The 20,045-nt window shown below is 45.5% G+C and overlaps 1 protein-coding gene across 3 annotated transcripts; it reads left to right on the top strand.

Annotated features, from left to right (window-relative positions):
* The first annotated feature begins 5,120 nt into the window (after window positions 1-5,120).
* Window positions 5,121-19,219, top strand: NCOA4 (nuclear receptor coactivator 4). 3 transcript variants are annotated; one of them, XM_007437741.4, is made up of 10 exons: window positions 5,121-5,368; window positions 12,164-12,315; window positions 13,436-13,576; window positions 13,748-13,836; window positions 14,143-14,251; window positions 14,689-14,763; window positions 15,140-15,286; window positions 15,622-16,596; window positions 16,793-16,882; window positions 18,018-19,219. In XM_007437741.4, exons 2-10 carry the CDS (start codon window positions 12,175-12,177, stop codon window positions 18,021-18,023), a joined length of 1,773 nt encoding a protein of 590 aa, XP_007437803.2. In that variant the 5' UTR covers window positions 5,121-5,368; window positions 12,164-12,174; the 3' UTR covers window positions 18,024-19,219. The 3 variants fall into 3 exon arrangements, with proteins under 3 accessions (XP_007437803.2, XP_087985630.1, XP_007437801.2); XM_088129504.1 differs by lacking the exon at window positions 5,121-5,368 and adding an exon at window positions 5,619-5,748; XM_007437739.4 differs by lacking the exon at window positions 5,121-5,368 and adding an exon at window positions 10,160-10,282.
* Window positions 19,220-20,045: the final 826 nt, after the last annotated feature.

Here is a 20,045-nt window from a genome sequence, read left to right as displayed (position 1 = left end):
GACCACCCTTCCTGGCTTCTCCTACCTCCAACCTGCCCTCAGCTGTGGCACCCTGAGCTCTGGGCGCCCAGAGAGCTCCACTTTGGCTCCTGTACAAAATAGGATGCCCCTTTGGAGCTGAACTGTAGGAATCTCCTCTCCATGTCACAGGTGCTGCGGAATATTTTCTTATATTCCCTGGGATTAGATATACACCACAGCAGAACAACGAAGGAGGCAAACTCTTCACTTCACTCTGCAGACAGGATGACATCTTACTTGCGGAAGAACCTTGGTGTGTTTGGTGGGGAAGATCATTCCATTTACATTCCTTGCTCCTCAGACTTGGAAGGATTTCTGCTCCCGCAACATTTTTGGATAGTTTCCTTCATTTCTGGAAGGACCGAAACGCCCTTCTTCCATCTGCATTAGCAGTCTGATTCTTTGCATACGTCCTATTTCATCATGTTTGTTGTGTATGCCAGTTTAAACATGGTTGAGGTACCTAAATATGAATTGAATACACATAGCAAAAAAAACACCAAAACAAACCCCTTTGCATCCAGAAGTAGATCTGGATGTCTAAAATTCATACGGAACGTTACAGAATATGATTGCCTTCTCTCTCTCTCTCTCTCTCTGCCTGCACCTTGTCAGGCTGAGTAGCAGGAAACTCTGCTCTGAGAAAGCAGGAATATGAGATTATTCCTCCTTCCCCAAATCAAAACCTCCATAGTTTCTCTTCACCTTTGATCTTCCGGAAAGACTGAACCGAAGACCTTTTTAAAAAAAATGACTGACAGCTGTTTGAGGATTCTCTCTACATTTATTAGAAGCTTCTCCTCCTGCTCCTGCTCCTCCTGCTCCTCCTTTTGAAAAAAAATAGAACTGTTGACTTGTCTATATTTCCACATAGAAATTGTGGCCTAGATTTTGTTCTGTCCCAACATTGTTTGTGCAATTGAAATGCTAGAGACAACCACATTTTATACTTTTCACACCAGTGCAAATAGCATGTAAGCAGTTATTAAATAGGCAGAAGAAGACAGAACACTTCTTCTTACTAGGTAACTATGGAATTAAGATGATCAGTCCTATAAATCTGTCTTTTCTTCTAGACAGGAGGCGTTGAAGTCCCTGCATAGTTCTGTCGACATGATACTTTGGAAGAACATTACCTGCAATTTCTTTGGTCCATGAGGACCAAAAACTCTTGAGAAAATCATTGCTTGGTGACACTGTTAACCAAGGAAAAAAACATACAGCGTTACCGGATTCATGAATGGCTAGTTTACAACGAATGCTTAACCTTAAATTAACCTCCTGCTCTGTGATATAGCTACTTCTGTTTCCTGGCATTAAATGTAATTATCCTGTAGAATTGACGTCTACAAAACAGGCTGCAGCGGTTGAGGAAGGACAAACAGACAATGAATTCAATATCTTGCAAATTAAGATCGGGTAAATAAAACAGATGTTCGCTTATTTCAAGCATTAAAAGACTTCACGTCCTGTTGTCTCCGAGGGATATTCCACTTTGGGTGTCCGTGGGAGGGACGGGTGGTGTCACATGCACCGTGATGTCATTGTGCACCCGGCATCGTTCACATGATGATTTGTTGATGGATGTGTGTCATGGGTGCCTCGGCCTTCAAAGAGGGGGATCTTCTCTCCCTGCAGGCATTGGATAAAAGGGTTTTCCTACAGGTAAGAGGGTTAGAGGGTGCCTCGTATGCGGCCTCGTGCTTGGAATGGGCTTAGCCAAGCAGTCATTTCGCTTTTCTCCAACAGGATGACGGGTGGGACTTGTATGTGTGTCAGGAGGGAACGAGCCCATGGACCTGGTCCTGTGGGAGACCTACGTCACCCACTCCCTTAACTGGCACGGCTGACCCAGACGCAATTCTGAATCTTGATGATACGAAACAAAGTGGGGCTTTTGAACTGGCTTTGTAGCGAAGAAGGAGAAGGAAGCCTTTCCACACCAGACTACAGTAGCTTAGAGATCGGAGACCCCTTCCTTAACCATCTCCTTGAGGGAGACTCTGCTCCATGGCTCAGGAGGAGTCTGGTGGCATCTTTGCAGAGCCGCAGCTCGCAAAAGCTTAGGCTTTTTAGCGAAACGGGTTAGTCTGAAAAGGTGCTTCCTGACTCCTTTTGATTTTGGGTCAACGTGGCTCTCCTCCTACACGGCTCCTTCTCTGCCTCTTGGAGTCAACCTGCAAGGGAGGGAAGGAAGGAAGGAAGGAAGGAAGGAAGGAAGGAAGGAAGGAAGGAAGGAAGGAAGGAAGGAAGGAAGGAAGGAAGGAAGGAAATAAATGAGAGCCTCTCAGCCGTCTTTGTAGCTGCTGACACGACCCCCCCCGTCATCTGGCACTGTGTTCTGCAGCAACATGGAGGTGAATCAATTGACCCAGATGGAATGACTGGCCAGTTCTGTTGTGGGAACAGAGCCAAATCAGTTTTCCATCAAGGGTTGCATTTCTTAAGGGGAACATGACCTGTTGGAGTAAGGTGGCGGTACAGTCCTTCTCTCGGTCTCTCTTCTTGCCCGCTGAACAGGCTTCGGGTGGAGGGAACAAGGGCTTTTGCCAAAAGTCTTGCACCAACCCTGGATTAGCCATTAAGCAAGATCAGACTGTGCTTAGGATCCCAAGGGGGGGGGGGGTTGTGTTCCCTAGCTTTCACGCCCTTAACTCTTTCACTTGCCATGCTTGACTTTAGTCAATCTTTTTGTAATTGTCTTTGTCAGCCGTGTTCGACTTTAATCTGCATTGATTAAGAAAAGGTTTTCTTTGGCATGGGGAGTGACAAAAGTTTAAAAGTCCGAGTCTTAATGTCTTGTCAGTGAACCAGCGGAAGAGCCAAGGGACACCATTGCTGGGGTGTGCTTAGGGCATACGTGGGGCTTAACCCGCGCCTGGTTTGGAATGAGCCCAAGGCCCTCTCTGGGTACAAAACCTGTAGATTGCCCATCGGTGCCCGGGAGGAAAATGCTTCACTGCCCTTCACGTCCACCTTCCGAAAAATCACCCCAAGGATCAGCTCCAAGAAGATTGCAGAGCCCTAAGCTCCAGTTTTGGTGCTCTCGGATGCATTAATCCCATTGAATATGTGGCCTAACCAGATGTTATCTTCCTGCTGATCGGATTCTCCGTGGATCTCAGCGCCTGCGTCATCTTAACTAAGGTTGGGGGAAATTTGGCATTGAGGGATGGAAACGATGCTTTGGGTTCGACCACAGACAATTTGGGAAAAAGAATAAGAACAAAAAATGGAATAACTGCCCGGGATCAATCTCACATCAGTTCTGGGGCTGGTCATTTAGCTATGTAATCCATCTGACGCTGTTAAAAACAGCGATTTAATGAAATCTGGGTTGAAAGCAGCCTGTCCTAAGCGCCTTCTTGGTTTCTGTGAAGAAGCTCTTTCCTGCCACCTGGTGCCCACCTGGCACACAGCCCCCAAAGTAAGAAACCCACCGCTGAATATTGCAGAGAGTTGTTTTAATCTGTAAAAACAAAATCCCAGAAGACAGCAAAGGCGTAAATTGAGAGCAACGGGTGCTGGCAGGGTAACAGGGCGGCTGTGGAGTCACGCAAGGCTTGTTCTCTGGGCTCCCAAATTAAATAAATGAAATAAATACAACTTAACCAACATTCAGACAAGCCAGAATGAGGTTGAATTACAGGCCTTCCGTGTTCCGTTCACACATCATGCTAAGCCAGTGTAAAGAGTTACCAAAGATGTAAATTTAACCTATCATAAGCAGGTTTGTGGATCAGGAGTGGAGGCTTAGCTAAGATTTAGTATCGTGTGATTTGCTCTTCTGAGAGTTCAGTTAGGAAAAATTTAAGTAAGGCCAGTGGTATACAGAAGCAGCTGCATTCTTTGCAGTTTATTTTATTTTTTCCTTCCAAATATCGCCTAGGTCCTGGGATTTCCTGGTGGTGCCCTTTCCAAATCCCGATCAAGTCCTATCCGGCTTGGATTCTTATGAGATCAGCTCTTCCCCCACAGGCTCTTCCTCAGCTGGGCTCCTGCTAGCCTCTATTCCACGGCCGGGAGATGGGCCGTCATGCATTTCGCTCCACTTGGGTTCAGATGGTTTTAACTGGAAAAATGGGTTCACTCCCATTCCCCAATTCTCCCAGGGAGAAGTTGCAGCCTTCAGGTTCCAGCGCAGACCATTCTCATTCACGACCCATTCCATTTCCCCTCTAACTGCTTCCATAATCTCACTCATTTCAGTCATTCATGAGTGTGTGTGTGTGTGTGTGTGTATTTCCCCTAAAATGATTTATTTAGGTATTTCTGCAAATCACGATGGATCCTTGAGTGTGGGGAGATACGTGCATGCCGTATGAAATTGTATCTGGAATGAATCACAACATCACAACAACGCCCCCCCCCATGCATTTTTGTGATCCTTTGCTCTAGTACAAGGCTTTGGAAGCATGAAAACGTGTTCAGTTTCTCCCTTCTTTTAAGTCCAGACCCCTCCCTTCAATTCCCCACCGCCATGCAGCCCCTGAAAACAAAATTTAGTCTGAATTCAGTTGCTGGGAGCCTTGAATAAGAGCTTTAAACCGCAGTAACTCGTTTCAGAAAATAGCCAGCAGACGGAATGGGCACTGCAACTACATTGATAGCTTGTTTCCATTTACCGCGATTCGTTCTTTGGAATATTCTGTTTTTCCTCCCAGGAACTCAGGCTGAAATATTACTCATCGGAAAGCGAAAGGCACACGGCACGAAAAGAGCCACCCTGAAGCTGTGGGATTACAGGTAAAGCTAGGCATCGGCTCCTACACGCACCCGGGATCCCTTTCCATCACTGGCGCAAATATCTGTGGATCGCCGCCCAGAGGATTCGGACCGATTCCTCCACGTTTTGGAAGCGACCTGGCGCTGCACCTCCGCAACCAGCGGGCCCCCGCTCCGCTCGCAGCTGCTGCTGCTCCCTGCGAAGGGAAGCCGTGAGCCCCGGTGACCCCTCAGAAGACGCAGCCGCTCTGCCAGGGGCCGAGGGCCGGCGGGGGCGCGCAGGCGGCCGGCGAAGGGGCGGGGCTGCGCGCCCGGAGGAGCGCCAGGCGCGGGCGGACCGCCAGCTGAGCCACGCGCCTCGCCACGCGGCCGCGAAGCAGCCCGGGACGGCGGCAGGACGCAGAGCGGAGCCGCGTTGGCCCCTGCAAGCCCAGCGGAAGAAAAGCCCCGGAGGACGGAGAGCCGCAGGCTGCTGGCTGCGGGGAAGGGCGGCAAGGCAGGAGGTTGACCCCGCGCGGATGAAAGGCGGATTGCCCGCGCTGTGGTACTGATCCGCCAAGGTTAAGCTGCTTCCTAACGCAAACTACGCACACAACACAGTAACCTCGCCCTGCTAATCTGGGTAAGGGAAACTCGGGTCTCCCGGGCGCCGACCGCGGGCGTAATATTTCCGGGTGGTCGCCCAGCCCAGCCCAGCCCTGGCCACCTCCCACCCGCTTGGCTTTCTCAGGATCAGCCACGAGCTGCCACGTGATAGGCCACAAAGCCCACTCCCCGTCGCAGCGGCCGCTCCCCTCTCCTGGGGGGGCGCCCTGAAAGCCCCCCGCCCGCAGCCCCCTTTCCGGTCGGCAGGAGGCGCGCTCCGCCCCAACTCCGGGCTCGGCTTCGCCGGGCGCAAGTGCGCATGTCTCCCCGAAGCCTCGCGAGACCCGCCGCGGGAGCAGAGGCCTCTTTCCTCAGCAGGAGCATCGGAGGGTCGCAGGCTTCGTCGCCGCTCCGCAGGTGAGTCCGGCCGCCTGGCCTGGCCGGGCCAGGTCGCCCCCCGCCCCGGCCTCGCTCCGCGCTCCCCTCCCGTTCGGCCTGGGAGCCGCGTCCCCGTTACGTAACCGCACGTGGGAAGGGCCGACGCGTGTCGGCTGTCCCAGCCCCGCCGTTCAGGGCCCCGCCGGTTTCTGGGGAGGGGCCCTCCGCGCCCCCGGCCGCAGACCCAGCCTTTCGGGTGGATGTGGGCTCATCCTCGGTTTCGAGAGCGGAAACGCTCCTTGGGTGGACGGATTTCGCCCTTATTCTTCCATTCATCCATTCCCTCTTGGCCTTCCCGAGCAGGGGTTGCGCTTCATCTTCGGGCAGGCAGCGCACACGCGTGTTGGTCTGAATGTGTCTATTGTGGAAAGGATAAATAACGGACGCGGCCTCGCGCAGAGCTCCAGCCTCCTCCTGCCGCGCTTCAGGGGCCGGTTTGGCTGTTCGGTTGTTCGTTTATTTATTGGCTCGGCTCGACTCGACTTGTTTCTCCGTCGCGTGCAGGATTAAAAGGCGTCAAAACAGGACGGAGCTGTTTTGACTTCGGCCTGCGAGCAGAAGCTCAGCTGCCCGACGGGCCCTAAGAGCATAATTGCGCGCTTATGTGGTCGGGGAGCTTTCTGGGCGAGAGTTGTTTTGAAGGCGGCGTGAGATTTGCCTCTCCTGGTCTTCAAAAACAGCTGAAGAGGATCCACAAGAATAATCCTGGCGAGATAGCTTGGTGTACTTTTGACTCCATTTTACATCCTGGCTCGGCTTCCTCTGCATTGTCCCTCCTCCTTAATTGCTCCACCGGTGATTAAGATTGGCCTCTCCACTTTCATTAGTATAGAAATCCTGCTCCTTCGCGTGTTCACCCAGCGATGCTGGTGGAGCAGCCAGTATTCCTCAGGTCAGTGTTGTCCAAACTTGGCCACTTTAAGATGAGTGGACTTCAACTCCAAGAATTCCCCGGCCAGCCATGCTGGCCGGGGAATTCTGGGAGTTGAAGTCCACTCATCTTAAAGTGGCCAAGTTTGGACAACACTGCCTTAGGGAATACAAGTGCTCTGTATTAAACCTCAAAGAGTGGTAAGCAAGCTGGGATCCTGCATTGCTGGAAATCTCTGGCATGCTCTCTCGCCTTGTGGAGGTGAGAAACGAAAGACCTGGATTGCGAAACATAAAAGAGGTTGAAAAACCAATCCCCCCCCCATTTTTTTCTCCTTTTCCCTTTGGAGCAAGACACGATTGCGTGGGATTGCGTGCAGATCCACAGGCAAGCCTGTAAAACGAGTGGCGCTTATTAAATTGCACTTACTGCGGTGCCAAGTTCAGATTCCTAATTAGCCACAAACCTAATTGGATGAACTAGTTTCATCGCTCGGTGTAAATCTACTTTGCAGGGTTGTTGGAGACAGGGAGGTGAAATTAAAAGTTGTATGGGTGTAAGTGTTTGGATTTCCTATAATATGACGGGAACTTAGGTTTGCTGTAGCCCTTTCAAGCCTTTAATGGTGGATCCCTGTATGATGGCCAGCCCCTTCTTTTAAAGTAATTTCATGCTTAGATGAAAAAGGGTGTGTGACCACTCTGGTATTTCAGGTTCTCAGGCACAACACACTTATTAATCAAAGAGGCACTGCCTGAATAAAGGGTTGTGCCCTTTCTAAAACTTTGTTTTAAAATGGTGGATTTTATGAAGCAAAAAGGCAGTGTTGCAAAAGGTGAAGTTCCTCTTGTGTAGGCCGTAATGGCCCACAAATACAGTTCTTTAAAAAACAATGAAGTGTGCAGAGGGACTTTTTAAAAACTAATTTTTGTTCCCTTATCTCTGACCTTCAGGCTTCAGATATGAGATTTAAGAAGGAGCTGGAATTTTTTTGGCATAAAAATGGCTGAGTTTTTCCGATTAAGCCATTTTGCTACCTGCAGAACCACTACAAACGTTTCTTACAGGTCTTTAGTTGCACTTCCCAATGGTGAACCTTAAACAAGCCTTCTCTGACCTGGCACTCTCCTGTTGCATTTTACTCTTGCTCTGGTAATCCTCACCCCATGCGGTCAAATTCCAAATACATCTGATAGGTATCAGGGTGGAAAAACTGTTCAAACTCTTTGCTCTATTAAATTATTCTCAGGATAATCAACTCTAAACTTATGTAGAGGAGAAAAAGTGTTTTATGTGTACCTGTGTGCCAACAGCAAATGCCAAAGGTGATGTATAGTGTAAGATGTGTCTAGTAATGTTGAAAAGGTAGCAGGCTACGCATTTGCATAGGTATAAATCTGTGATTGAGATGAAACTTGTTAGGAACAAGGGTGTAGTGGAAGGAAGTGGAAGAAATCTTTCTAAAGTTATATTATTTTCCAGAAAGTAGCTGAAAGAATAGAAGCAAGAAGAAATATGCACTCGTCTTCTCACCTTGATCAGTGCCTGTGAATAGATACACCACTGCCCTAATGAATGAGATTTTCTTAGGAAAAGGAATGAAGATGGCTGGGTTTAAGACAAGCCGTTTTAGTAGCCTGTCTAATCCACAGCATCTCACGGAACACAAACCACTGTAATTGTTTATCGAGTAACATGGAACAAGCATTAATCCCTCCTCTGTTTTTGAATTAAGCAAAAGATACTGTGCAATCGACCACAGTGGGATGAATTGCAACATCTTGTGGTTTTGAGATGGGGCATTGCCTTGCCTGTGCAGGCACAACAAACAGCCCAGAATGAGCCTCTGAACATCTGCAGGAAGTAAGGAAGATTGCCACGCCAGCATTTTCAAAACATTGCTGCTAGTCTTGGGAAGCTCTCTGAAAGCTTTGGTGATGGCCTCAGCAAATAATAATAATAATCATAGCATTGACAAGTTCACCATCAGTCCATTGCGCAAGGCAGCTTTACTTGGAACAGCTTCCATCTTGCAACGATATCTTTAACACCATCAGACAACAACATCTGCCTGTCCCAGGTCCTAAGGAAGGACTTGATAGGTAGATAAAAATGCCAAACCCTGTCTAAACATCTGGCTAACTGTACAGCCAACAATAACAACAAATTAAACTTGTATGCTGCCTGACTCTCCACAACTCTGGGTGGCTCACAACAATCAAAGAGATTACAATAAAATCAATAAAAAATAAAAGATGACAAACATGATGAAGCAAAGGGTCTTACTCTCTCGCCAAAGGCCCAGGTGAAATATAAAATTGGACAACTTCAAACTGCTTGTAACTTAGCTCAAAAATGTTTAAGGGAGTAGAACATTTCATCCCTTAGTGCACTTTGTAGGACCCAAGACCTTGCTTGGTTTAATTCTTTTTAGTAAATGACCCATTGCAAATCAGATTAACAGAAGGGGGTGCTTTGAAGACTAGAAGGAAGCAACAAAGAGTTACTCTACATTCACAGATACATGCTCAAAATGACCTTGTGTAGCTTCACAGTTCTTGATCTTGAGGGTGAGGGGAATGTTTTGCTCCTGGTAAAGAAATTACTGCGTTAAATACAGAAAATTATTCTGTGCGGTAGTCAGAGACTTAGGCTGTTGAGATCCAGGCCCAGGTCCCCACTCAAATATAATTCATTTGGGTGAGCTTGGATCAGACATCCAAATTTATTTTGCTGGGCTTCTCGAAGAATAAAAAAGTGCAAAGGGAAGAACCGTGTACGTTCCTTGTACTAAAGATAGTATAGAACTATAATGAGAATTATTTCTGAATTGACATGTTCGTTGTACCTGTTTCTTAGAAGACTTGAAACAGTCTTATGCCACATTGGATTCTGAATTTTGCAAGTTGAAATCCGACTCCTTTGGAGGCCGTGTGGGTTGTGGAAGTGCTGTTCTACCTGGTATTATCTGTTTGGACAGCTGTTCCATAAGGCTTCCCCCTCACCCAACCCTGTTGTCTTTGCCGAAAGAAGACACTTGGGGGTGAATGTGCAAGTCATGTGGTTCCCGTTGGGCCCTCAGATCTGGAAGGATTGGTGGTGTTTCCTCCCGTGTACAGGATGCATTTTAGTGGCCTCTGTTGCTTGGCATTGCAAAGTCTAATCTTCTGCAGGTCTGGCTGGAAAAGCAATCCTCATTTCAACCCTGCCTTGAATTGTCATAAACCTGCTTGTGAAAGGTGGCCTTAATACCACACAGATATGCAAAGGCGCAAGAGTAGCTTTTTTTTATAGTGTAGAAGTTCCTAGTCTGTTTGCACGTGACTCCAGTTTGCATCTCTTTCCTCCCTGAATGGTATCTTAGCTTATTTCTTTCCTCCCTCGGGAGTTGCTGGGCAGTTTTCAATCTTCCCCCCTCCTCCTGCTCGTCCTCCTCCTCCTGCTGCCACCGGCGACGTGCAAGTCTCTGTTCCAGCTGTGGCGGCCTGGCCACGTGGGCTTGGAGGCGAGGCGGGGGGCGGGCTTGAAATGTGTGCTGGCAAGCAGGCTTAAAGCAGCCTGGGCTGCTGCTAATTATCTTGTGCTCCAGAAGGCGGCCTGCTGGCTCAGCTGGAAGGTCCTCTCACCTGAAACAGAAACAAGGTATGCAGGAACCAGGAAAGGTGGGAAGGGAAGGCGAGCTTGGTAGGCTTAGCTTGCAGTGCTGCGTTCCCAGCAGTGAATAAAGTGGGAATGATTTCCAGCTCTTACAGTTCCAAAAGTTGAGTAAAAGGCATTGTGATGATTTGACGGCACCCAAATTTAGGCTGGGTTTTGCTTGTTTGCAAGGCCATCTTGCTTTGTCTAGTCTGAGATATGTTAGCCAAAACCTCCTTTACTTTTGAAACTTTTTAAGGAAACAGATGTGTTCATAGGGTGGGGATTTTGCAAGCATTCTGTGCACAGCAGAATTTTTCTTAGAAAATACGTGCTGGGGTTATCTAGAAAGAGTTAGTGGAAATTCTTGTATAATCATGGATTGATGATCACTGAAGCATAAGAGTCAGCCTCGTCAAAGTACTGCTGCCTAAACTCTCCACTGAATACTATTGAAGGAGCAACTAGCAACATACATTTGATTTGATTTAATTGCAAAGTTATACAGTCCAGTAAAAACCAAAGAATCTTAACCTTGTTCTCTTCAGAGAAGCCCGCATGACACTTCTTAAACTTGTTATACCCTTTCTTATCCAGATTAAGACACAGCTTTCTGAGTTAAAGTGTTTATTTTGATATCCATTTATTACTGTTCTTCTTTATTTGTTTTGTTGCTCTGTGCTTTGCTTTTTTTTACATGGAGGTTTTATTTGTATGTTACTGGATTTTATTGATTTGGGCTTGGCACTTTAACTACGGATTGCCTTCAGTTAAATAAATAAATAATGGTCTGGGTCATTTAACTTAGCCTTCAAGTTTAGCTTTGTTAGGGTTAGGGTTGCGGAATATGTCAAGTTTTAGACCAGCAGTTGGATATCTGGACCTATTCCCGTTTATTTTTTTGTTCTCATTTACTATGCTTTGTATGATATATGGTCTTGGTCAATACTTATAAAACTAAATCCTTTTTTAAATTATGGGGAGCCCCATCTTCAGAGATAGCAGTTTACAATGCTGAAAACTTTGTGTAATCAGAAAATGGATAGGATACTTTTCTTCTGAATGCTTATTTTGGGTGTGGGAGGAATACCTTAGTTAGGGAGGGGGGAGTCTTTCAAACTCTTGATTGTTTGCCTACTATCTGAAATTGCACAGCTCCATGAATTAGATGTTTCAGAACCATGGGCTTAAATCCAAGAATTACTATAGGAAACATTAATTGAACAACTGCAGGAAAGCAGGCTCAGAACTTGAATAAACAAGTCAAAAATAAAGATGAAAATGCTTGCAATGTAAGTAAGATCCATGGGTTTCTGTGTTTGGCTTGTTGTAAACTTTGGAGGTAACTGAAGGGTGCAGCTGACCAACTATTCCATTTTTGTGGGTCTCTGCAAACCCAGGTTTGGCTTGAAAAGCAAGCAGGTGTTGAAGACTGTGGTGATATGAGGGTTGGGGGAGACACCACAAAGTTGTCACAGTGCTGCTCAACACCGTGCGGTGCTTTTGCAGACTAGAAGTGGGGGTTCATAACCTGCCACTGAGGAGGTGTCAGTTGTGGCAAAATCTGGTGGCCTTTGGAGCTAAGCAAAGAGGCTTCTTTCACCCCAACCCACAAGAGCTGCTTTGAGTCAGGAGATCTGGTATCATAACGTTGAGCATTTCAGTCTTGGGTGGCCAGAATTAGTAATGCTGAAAATACTTGCCAGTTAACTAAAAAAAAAAAAAGGCTGGGAGAAACCCACCAGTTAAGATGTGTGAGAGCCCCAAATGAGCAAACCAGCTCTGAAAATTGAAACCACTATAACATCTGTGACCAGTCTCCCCTTCCAGTGCTGACCTACGACATATCACAGTTTCTGTAGGGGGTTATTTTTCTCCCTGTTTCAGAATTGTCCACGATGAGCCCCCTCCAAGAGAGAAATGGAAGCTTTGGCAGCAAGGAGTCTCTGGACAAGTGTCTGCAGGCAAAGAAGGATTTGGAAGCTGCAATTGCTGAAATTGTCAAAGCTGAAGAGCAAGTTAAAGACAACTGGAAAGAGGTATTTGAAGCAGACTTCAAAACAGGCATCTTGGCTATTCCTGCTTTACAGTCCTAATAAAGGGTTAAGTGGCTGCTAAAAGGGTCTGGCAGCAGAACTTTTATGCAGTAACTTGGCAAAGATTTTCTTTAAGCTTGAGGTTTTATGCAGTTACTTAAATGTAGCCTAGAAAAGCAAGAGATCTTACAGTTGCTCAGAGTATGTAGCTAACTTCTGCAGTGTGAATGCACTGAATCATCAGTAGGTTGTAAAGATAAAGGATTGAGTTGATCTCAACTCCTGGAGACCCCATGGATGGGCCCATGTAGTTTTCTTGGCAGCTGCAGAATAAGACTCCTGCCTATATCCCTTGGATTTCCTAGTGCTGTCCCATCAAAGGGCTAACCAGGTCTGACCCTGTTAACTTTTCTCTAAATCAGTCAAGATCATTTAGTTGTTGCCATCTAAGTGGATATCAAGATGGCATACTCTTCATTTTAGGTACAATGTCATTTTTAAAATACAGCTACTTGTATTGGGTAAATTCCTGCGTAAGAAACAACCAAGTATGATACATCTTTAGAACAGTGTTTCTCAACCTCAGCAACTTTAACATGGGCAGACTTCAACTCCCGGATTTCACACTGGGGAATTCTGGCTGGGGAATTCTGGGAGTTGAAGCCCTTCTACCTTAAAGTTGCTGACGTTGAGAAATACTGCTCTAAGGACTTAAGTAAGCGTAATCAGCTTTCTTTTTAAGAATGAACTTAATGGGTATGAAGTTGCAATTTTTTGTTAGCTTTCAAGGTTCTGCACCCACCTCTGACAATCGGTTAACAAAGGTCAGTGGAAAACAATGATTAACTATGGCAAAATATCTGAGTTCCTTAGAGTCTTGCTTGAGTTCCCATAAGGGTAATACTGCACCCATCACTTTCCAAGCCACTGTCTTGCCAGTGGAGATTGCTGCATTGAATCTTGGTTGATGGAAGGAGTCCTGTCCCTCAGGATCTCGTCTTTCCACCGGGTGGGAGCTCAACACTGCCTGAATTGCAAAATGTGGGTATAGGAATGCGAGGGATCAGAGACCTGGGGTGGAATAGTTAGAGAGGGGGCAATAAGTTCAGCTTCTCTCTTGCAGGTGAAAGCTCAGATTCACAGCTGCATCAGTCGCCACCTGGAATGCCTGCGAAGCCGCGAAGTTTGGTTGCTGGAACAGGTCGATCTCATTCAGCAGTTGAAGGAAGAAGCCTTACAGCAACAAGCGCAACAGCTCTGTTGGGTAAGAGCTAGTGGCCCCCTCAATTCTCTTTCTCCATCCAGAATTACAGGAACTTTGCCTTGAACTTGTGCTGCTTGTTTGGGGCATAAGGACACAGCCTCGTATCTAAACCTTGATGATGCTGGCTCATTCTGTTCCTAGTGAAGTCACATATTTTTGTTTAATTTACAGTTGTTGGGACAATTCAGTTGCCTTATCCGCCAGCTGGAACAGCCTCAAAGCAATGACCTTACAAATCAGATTTCAGCATGTTTTGAGAGGTGAGCCCTCTAACAAGTTTTGAATGACCGTTCAGCTATTTATCTTAGAGTCGTTTTCCACATCATTGTGGGCTGTGACATCACCTTTCTGGTTCTGTCATGCAAAAATGAATGAAGTGTTAATTTGGGGGATCCTGCTATCTCTGTGTGTGGAAATAGGGCTGGGGATTTGAAGGTTTGATTTCCCTTAACTTCAAGAAGATATACTGTTTTGTGCATAAAGAATAGATAACGTTTTGTTCATTTGAATCATGGCTTATCACCTTTGTTTCTTTCTAATTCTTAACCTTTGCCTTCTCCCCTAAGACTTGGCAGTTTGACTCTCCAGCCTGAAGAAACTTCCATCCTGAACTTTGAGGCTGATGTGCCATTTCTTCGCCAGGCGATCACCTCATTTGGCTCCATTACAACAATGGTGAGTAAAAGGAGCTGTTTTCTGGAGTAGCAGAATGTATGCAATTTGGAAACCTATAATCAAAAGCCAGGATCCTGAAGAAATACTAAGGCTTATGTGGAGACTGGAGTTAATTCCATTTCTTTTAAAATATTTATCTTGAAATACCGCACAACCCTTCCAGTGTTTTTGAGATTCTTCTGTTCCTAAAACAGCTTGGAAAGATGGCAACGTGGAGAGAAAGAAGTGTTGCCTTTCCCTTGCTCTTTATTGTATGTGCACACTCATGACAAATAATCTATGCTTATTTGATGTAAACTTTGTATATTTATTTGAATGAGGTTGCCTGCTTGAGATTCCAAAAGAACTAGAAGAATTTACTCAATTTGTTAATTCTAAAGTTGTGTGAGCAGTTAGCAACCATTAAATCTAATAACTCTGATTTCTTCCTTTAATAGCAAACTTCTGATAAAGAAGATTATGCCCCTTGGATCTCTGTGCAGAACTGTCCTGTGATGACTAGTTTGGAAAAGGTGAATTACAGATTTGTTTATGGGAATTGTAATTGGATGGTGGCAGCAGAATGGGATGCTTTCAAACCTTTTCTCTTGCTCTTGACCAGGAATGCAGAATGCTCCAGGAAGAGATTAATCTCTACAAGAGAACATACATTTTATCTGTAGCAAAATAATTCAAATTCTTAAAAGGCATATGTGGCCGCAGCGGTTGTTGCTTAGAATTCAGGTCTAAAGGAAGAATTATTTCAGAGTCCAGGAATTTTCTGTTGCACAAATACTAGAACCATCTCATCAACAGGGTTGCAGGACTCCTTGGCGAGAGATAGTGTATATTTTCATGGTAGATTTTATCTGGAATTAAACTGACCATAAATTTGCTCCTGATTATTAGCCAAAACCTTTCTGTGGAATGCTTGGTTGCCCACTCTCTGACTGGCTTCTTGGAACCAAATCCGATGGTGCTTGCTGTACACCTTACGTTCCTAGCTACAAGCAGGAGGACTGGCTCTTGAAAACGCATGCTGAGGAGGCCAATCAGGTACTGTTATTTGCTGTCTATATTCATGGAGAGGGAGGGGGACATTTTAGTAATGTTGCAATAGGTGGACCCAAAGAGGTTGAGATGGAGATTACAGAGCCAAATGCTTTCTTCTCCAAGAAATGCTTGCTTAATGGCTGTAAATGCTGGAGGGTCTCTTCCTGTTGTTTGCATTGCAGGATCTTCTGAAATGTACTGGAACTGGTGGGTCCAAAAAGGCTGTTCTAGGAACATGGACAGTGAGATGGGAATTATAGAGCTTAATGCTTTTTTTTCCCCCCTAAGAAGTGATTCCTTAATGGATCTAAATGCCTTGGGTGTCTTTTTCTTCTTAGGATTCAAAGTCTTCTGAAGTGTGTTACTTGGAGAAAGCATGGGGAAATCTGAAAAACTTGGAGAACTGGCTTTTGCAGAACCAGCAAGATGTTCCTGACAGGATGGATGTCCGCCGACGGAAGAGTTCCACTTCCACCATTGCCTCCACCTTGTCCATTGAGAAGATAGATGATTTGGAGATCTTAGAGCAAGAAGACACAGATCTTTCTGAATGGCTACTCGTGCCTCCTGAATCCGAAAACAAGAATGCTTCCGATGAGAAATGGAAATTCATTTTTAAGCCTTTTCGGGAGGAATATAATATGAATGATTGGCTCCCTAAAAGTGATTCCTGCAATAATTGTTGCGGCAGTCAAGCCAAAGGCGTAGAGATAGAGAATCTTGGCAACCTTAAATGCCTTAGTGAGCACCTTGACGTGAGGAAGCTGCCTAGCACCAATGCCTGGCTGCTGCAGCCCACTTTCAAAGTAGAAGATCTATGCAGAGCCAACGAGCCATGTCCTAGTTTTTCCGAGTGTGTGTGTGATGAGAACTGTGAAAAGGAGGCTCTGTGCAAATGGCTTCTTAGGAAAGAAGGCAAGGATAAAAACGGGGTGCCGATAGGGGACGTCTCTGAACCTGAGGAACGTCAGCCTGTGGTGAACATCTGGCTCCATCCTTCTCGACAAGCAGAGGGGGATTTGGCTACCTCTGCAATAAAACAGGATGCCCGTGAGGTGGCGGAACCTCTGAAAGAATTGCTAGGAACCTCATTGTCTTCTTGGCTAGCCAAACAAGAAATCAAAGCTTCCAGTGGAGAAGAGAAAGCAACCAGAGAGGAGGCTGAAGTGAGCCATAAGGGTTCCCTCCTGGAGCTCCTCGCACCCTTCCAGCTCCCTCTCAGCGTAAACAGCTGGATCATGTCTTCAAAAAACGCAGAAATCTCCAGCCAGCCTCCCCCAGAAGATAAATGGCTGCTACGGAAGAAAGCACATGTACGTACAATTCTTACCCACTTGTTGAACCCCCTGAAAGTGAGCTGTAGTGTCATGTGACGGGTTTGTGTTCGCTGGAGGGGGCAGTCAGCCTGCTCATTTTGGTGGTGGTCTGCTGCATGTCGCTTGTTTGGAAATGCAAGATTGAGATGGTAAAACTCCCCAGTCTCACAGAAACCAATTCTGTTTCTTTCAGGACAGTGGCCTTCCTGCAGTTTGTGACCTCTTTGCCTGTATGAACCTGAGTGGAGATAGAGAAAAGTGGCTATATCAGACTCCTTTACAGGTAAAGACATCTCCGTAAAGTTGAACTCCACTCTGGCTGGCGGCTGCTTTTTGGCCTCTTGACTTGCTTCCCAGTCTTAACATTTAATTTTGGACTCCCAGCATGATGTGAACCAGATCTAGCTCAATTCGCTTTTTGGGAAAGTCAAGGTTGGTTAGGCATCCATTATCTATTCTCGGTTGGAAACTAAGCTTTCTGCTTAATTAACCTGTTTGCTTAATTGTAACACCACTCCTGTAAGTTTAAATTATCTCTTTAACGATCCAGGTATTTTGACTTATGTGGCTGATGGAATGATACAAAGATGCTGGGAAAAAACCACTCTTTGGCTTATTTTTAACTCTTCTATGAAATCCAGGAGTCTAGCTCTCCCAAGATACTAATTCAGAAAGCTTGCTTCTTTGTGTCTTGGAAGAATGTGTGAACCTCATCAAGTGCATTTGACCAAATAATGCTTAATATGTATGTGACCACAGCTGCAGTTGCAATAATGTTGCATAGAAGTTTTGAGAAGCACGTTCTCTAACTGGAAACCAGCGTGTGGGTCAAATGGATGGTCACGTGGTTCCCTCTGACAGTTCGTTCAGGGGTTGCAGGTCTGCATCTTTTAACCTTGCTTGGAGGCACGTGTGCATCCGTTTGCAACACTGTTCTGGTAACGAATAGAGGAGGGATGTTTCAGCACGAAAGGGGTACCAATTCTCACCAGAGAGGATCCATGGATGCTTAATCTTCCTGGCCGCGTTCACATGTTGCGCGAAGCGGTGACCTAATTTATTTGGCTGTGGCTGGATGCAGATGGGGCCCTGAAGAAAGCATGGTGAAGTCAGGACTTAGCATGATGTACAATCCAGCCTGCATGCATGAGGACATTGATGGAGTTGGAGATGAGTACAATTACTATCTGGTCAGGAGCAGAACATGTGATTCGGTGGCTGAGGAGATGCTGCAGAATTAACAAGGGGCTTGGATTCCAGCAGCTAGTTTGATTAAGTGCATTTGACTTTTCCAGAACATCACCAGTCCTGGCGCTGCTAAAATATTTTTAGTAGTTAAGCCCGATGAGTGTTTTTCAAAAAGCCGTCTTTTGTTTTACTATATTTTAACACATTAATTCTGGGTTATGTTTCCCTAGCTGTGAAAAAGAAAAACCCTGCACAATGTGATCCAAATGATCACTTTGATCTCCTGCTGATCATCGCACACCTGGAATGAGTGACTGCGGCCTGTCGCTTCTCCTGTGTTTTGACCATCTGCCTCTTCCAGATTTTGAATGTCACTTTAAAAGTTGTACGTAGCTGGTATTGGGCTGCAGAAAATGGACCTTGGGAGTCCTCTCTTATTACATGGAAACAGAAGTGCCCTTGTTGGTATTTCCTGGTCTATGACATGAACAGCCTGCTGTGACTCGTCACGTGAAACCTGTTAAGTGTCAAAGCCAGTATTTTGAAGTAACTTCCTGATCGGGGTGACCCTTAGCTGGGATGGGAGATGGGGAGAAGCTGAACTTTGTCCAGAGCACATTGTTGGCTCTTCTTTCCAACTCCTAGTTCTAAATATATTTGCAGAGCATGTTTGTGAGACACAGCTCTTATGAAGCCATTCGATAGTTCTGAATTGTGTATTGTGTGTGTATTGGCACTCTTCTTAGCTGAAAGATGATCATAGGTCGATCAGATTGGCATGGGCACCTGATAATTTTGGTGACATCTTAGTTAAGGTAACTAGGAAGGGAAGGGGCTATAATTGAGCACAGAGTGGATGAAATGTGTGTGTGTGTTATTTTAAAGCCCATTACCTAGTACAACGTGTATCCTCTGCAGAACAAAACTTAATTTTTATTTCTCTCACACTATGAATTATAGTATCCTGACAAGTTGAAAGTAGCCTTAGAAACTTTAATGCTAAACTTTAATACCACTTTTACCTGTTGCCACAATTTGTGGAGGCATCTTTGATAAGCTGTGATCCTAAAATCTTAAAAATTTAAAAATACAGAAATCTTGTTTTTGAAGTGCTCTTGGCTTAGCACAGGTACACTATAATTTTGACTGCTAGAAGTTTCACAGGCGTAAGCCTTCCAGCATTTAAAAAGGCTACCTGTCATGAATACCGGTGCATTCTTTAAAATTTGCTGATTTCAGCCATTCATTGACATATTTGCCTTTCAGTGCTTAACGTACCTGCTCAGGTTCATGAGGTGGTGTATGTAATACCCAACTGATGTGTAATATAATCAAATCCTTGCTGTCTTTTACATTAATCCAATATTTGTGATGCTAATTAAGTATGCCATTAAACCATTGTGAATAAAAAATATGTCTGCATGAAGTTGTTCTTTTCATAGTTCTGTTAACAGGAGCAATTATGGTTTGTACTAAACGTTAACACCTAAGCCGCCCCTCCACAAGTGTCTTGCATCACAGCGTGGATTAGATTCTATAACCACCAAACTGCATAGATACTCCGCGCTTGGAAAAGCATGACACGTTGGTGTTGTCATACTTGTCCTTTTTACACAATTTATCTGCTGTCCATGGAGAACTGCAAAATTATATTCAATATTCTGTCTGGATCTTCTGAAGTTGTCTCTCACACAAAACTGGAATGTGCCTGGGAAATAAGGCATCAATAATGACTAAGAAGAGTCCAGCAAGTCTGTCTTGACTCCTGGCAAGTATACGGGTATGCCTGGGAGTGGTTTACCACTGCTGCATTCCACTGTCTTTAAACTCCCAGGGTAATCTGTAGCCTCCTGGAGGCCCCCCCCCCCCCAAATCAGGGCACTAACCCTGCTTAGCATCACAGTGGCAGGTAGCCATTCTGGGCCGTGATAATTTCATAGTGGTGGGCGTTACCTGCAAAAAGGAGGCGTGTGTATGCAATATGGGTCCTGCTGCCTGTAGCTCTCCTTTGTGCTGGTGTATCTTTTTTGCACAGAGCTTATTAGCAAAGGGTAGTGCTGAGAGTTACTACTCATAAATGTAGTTTTCTTCAACAATAGAGAAAAGCTCTTTTAATTGCTTTAGGAGGCCAAGAGCTCCGGGAGAAGGGAAATCTACAGTATCAAGCATATAAAAGCTAGAACAAACATCAGGAGATTAAGGGCCAGGCATTTTCAACCCATTTTGGAAGAACTCTACTTCAGAGAAATCAAAGAACT

Source organism: Python bivittatus, unplaced genomic scaffold (genome assembly GCF_059951505.1).
Source record: "Python bivittatus isolate LINGU-HERP-01145 unplaced genomic scaffold, Pbiv_v1 ctg000050_np1212, whole genome shotgun sequence".
Lineage (NCBI taxonomy): Eukaryota > Metazoa > Chordata > Lepidosauria > Squamata > Pythonidae > Python > Python bivittatus.
The sequence above is the reverse complement of the archived record's forward strand: the minus strand, read 5'-3'. Positions and strand labels throughout refer to the sequence as shown.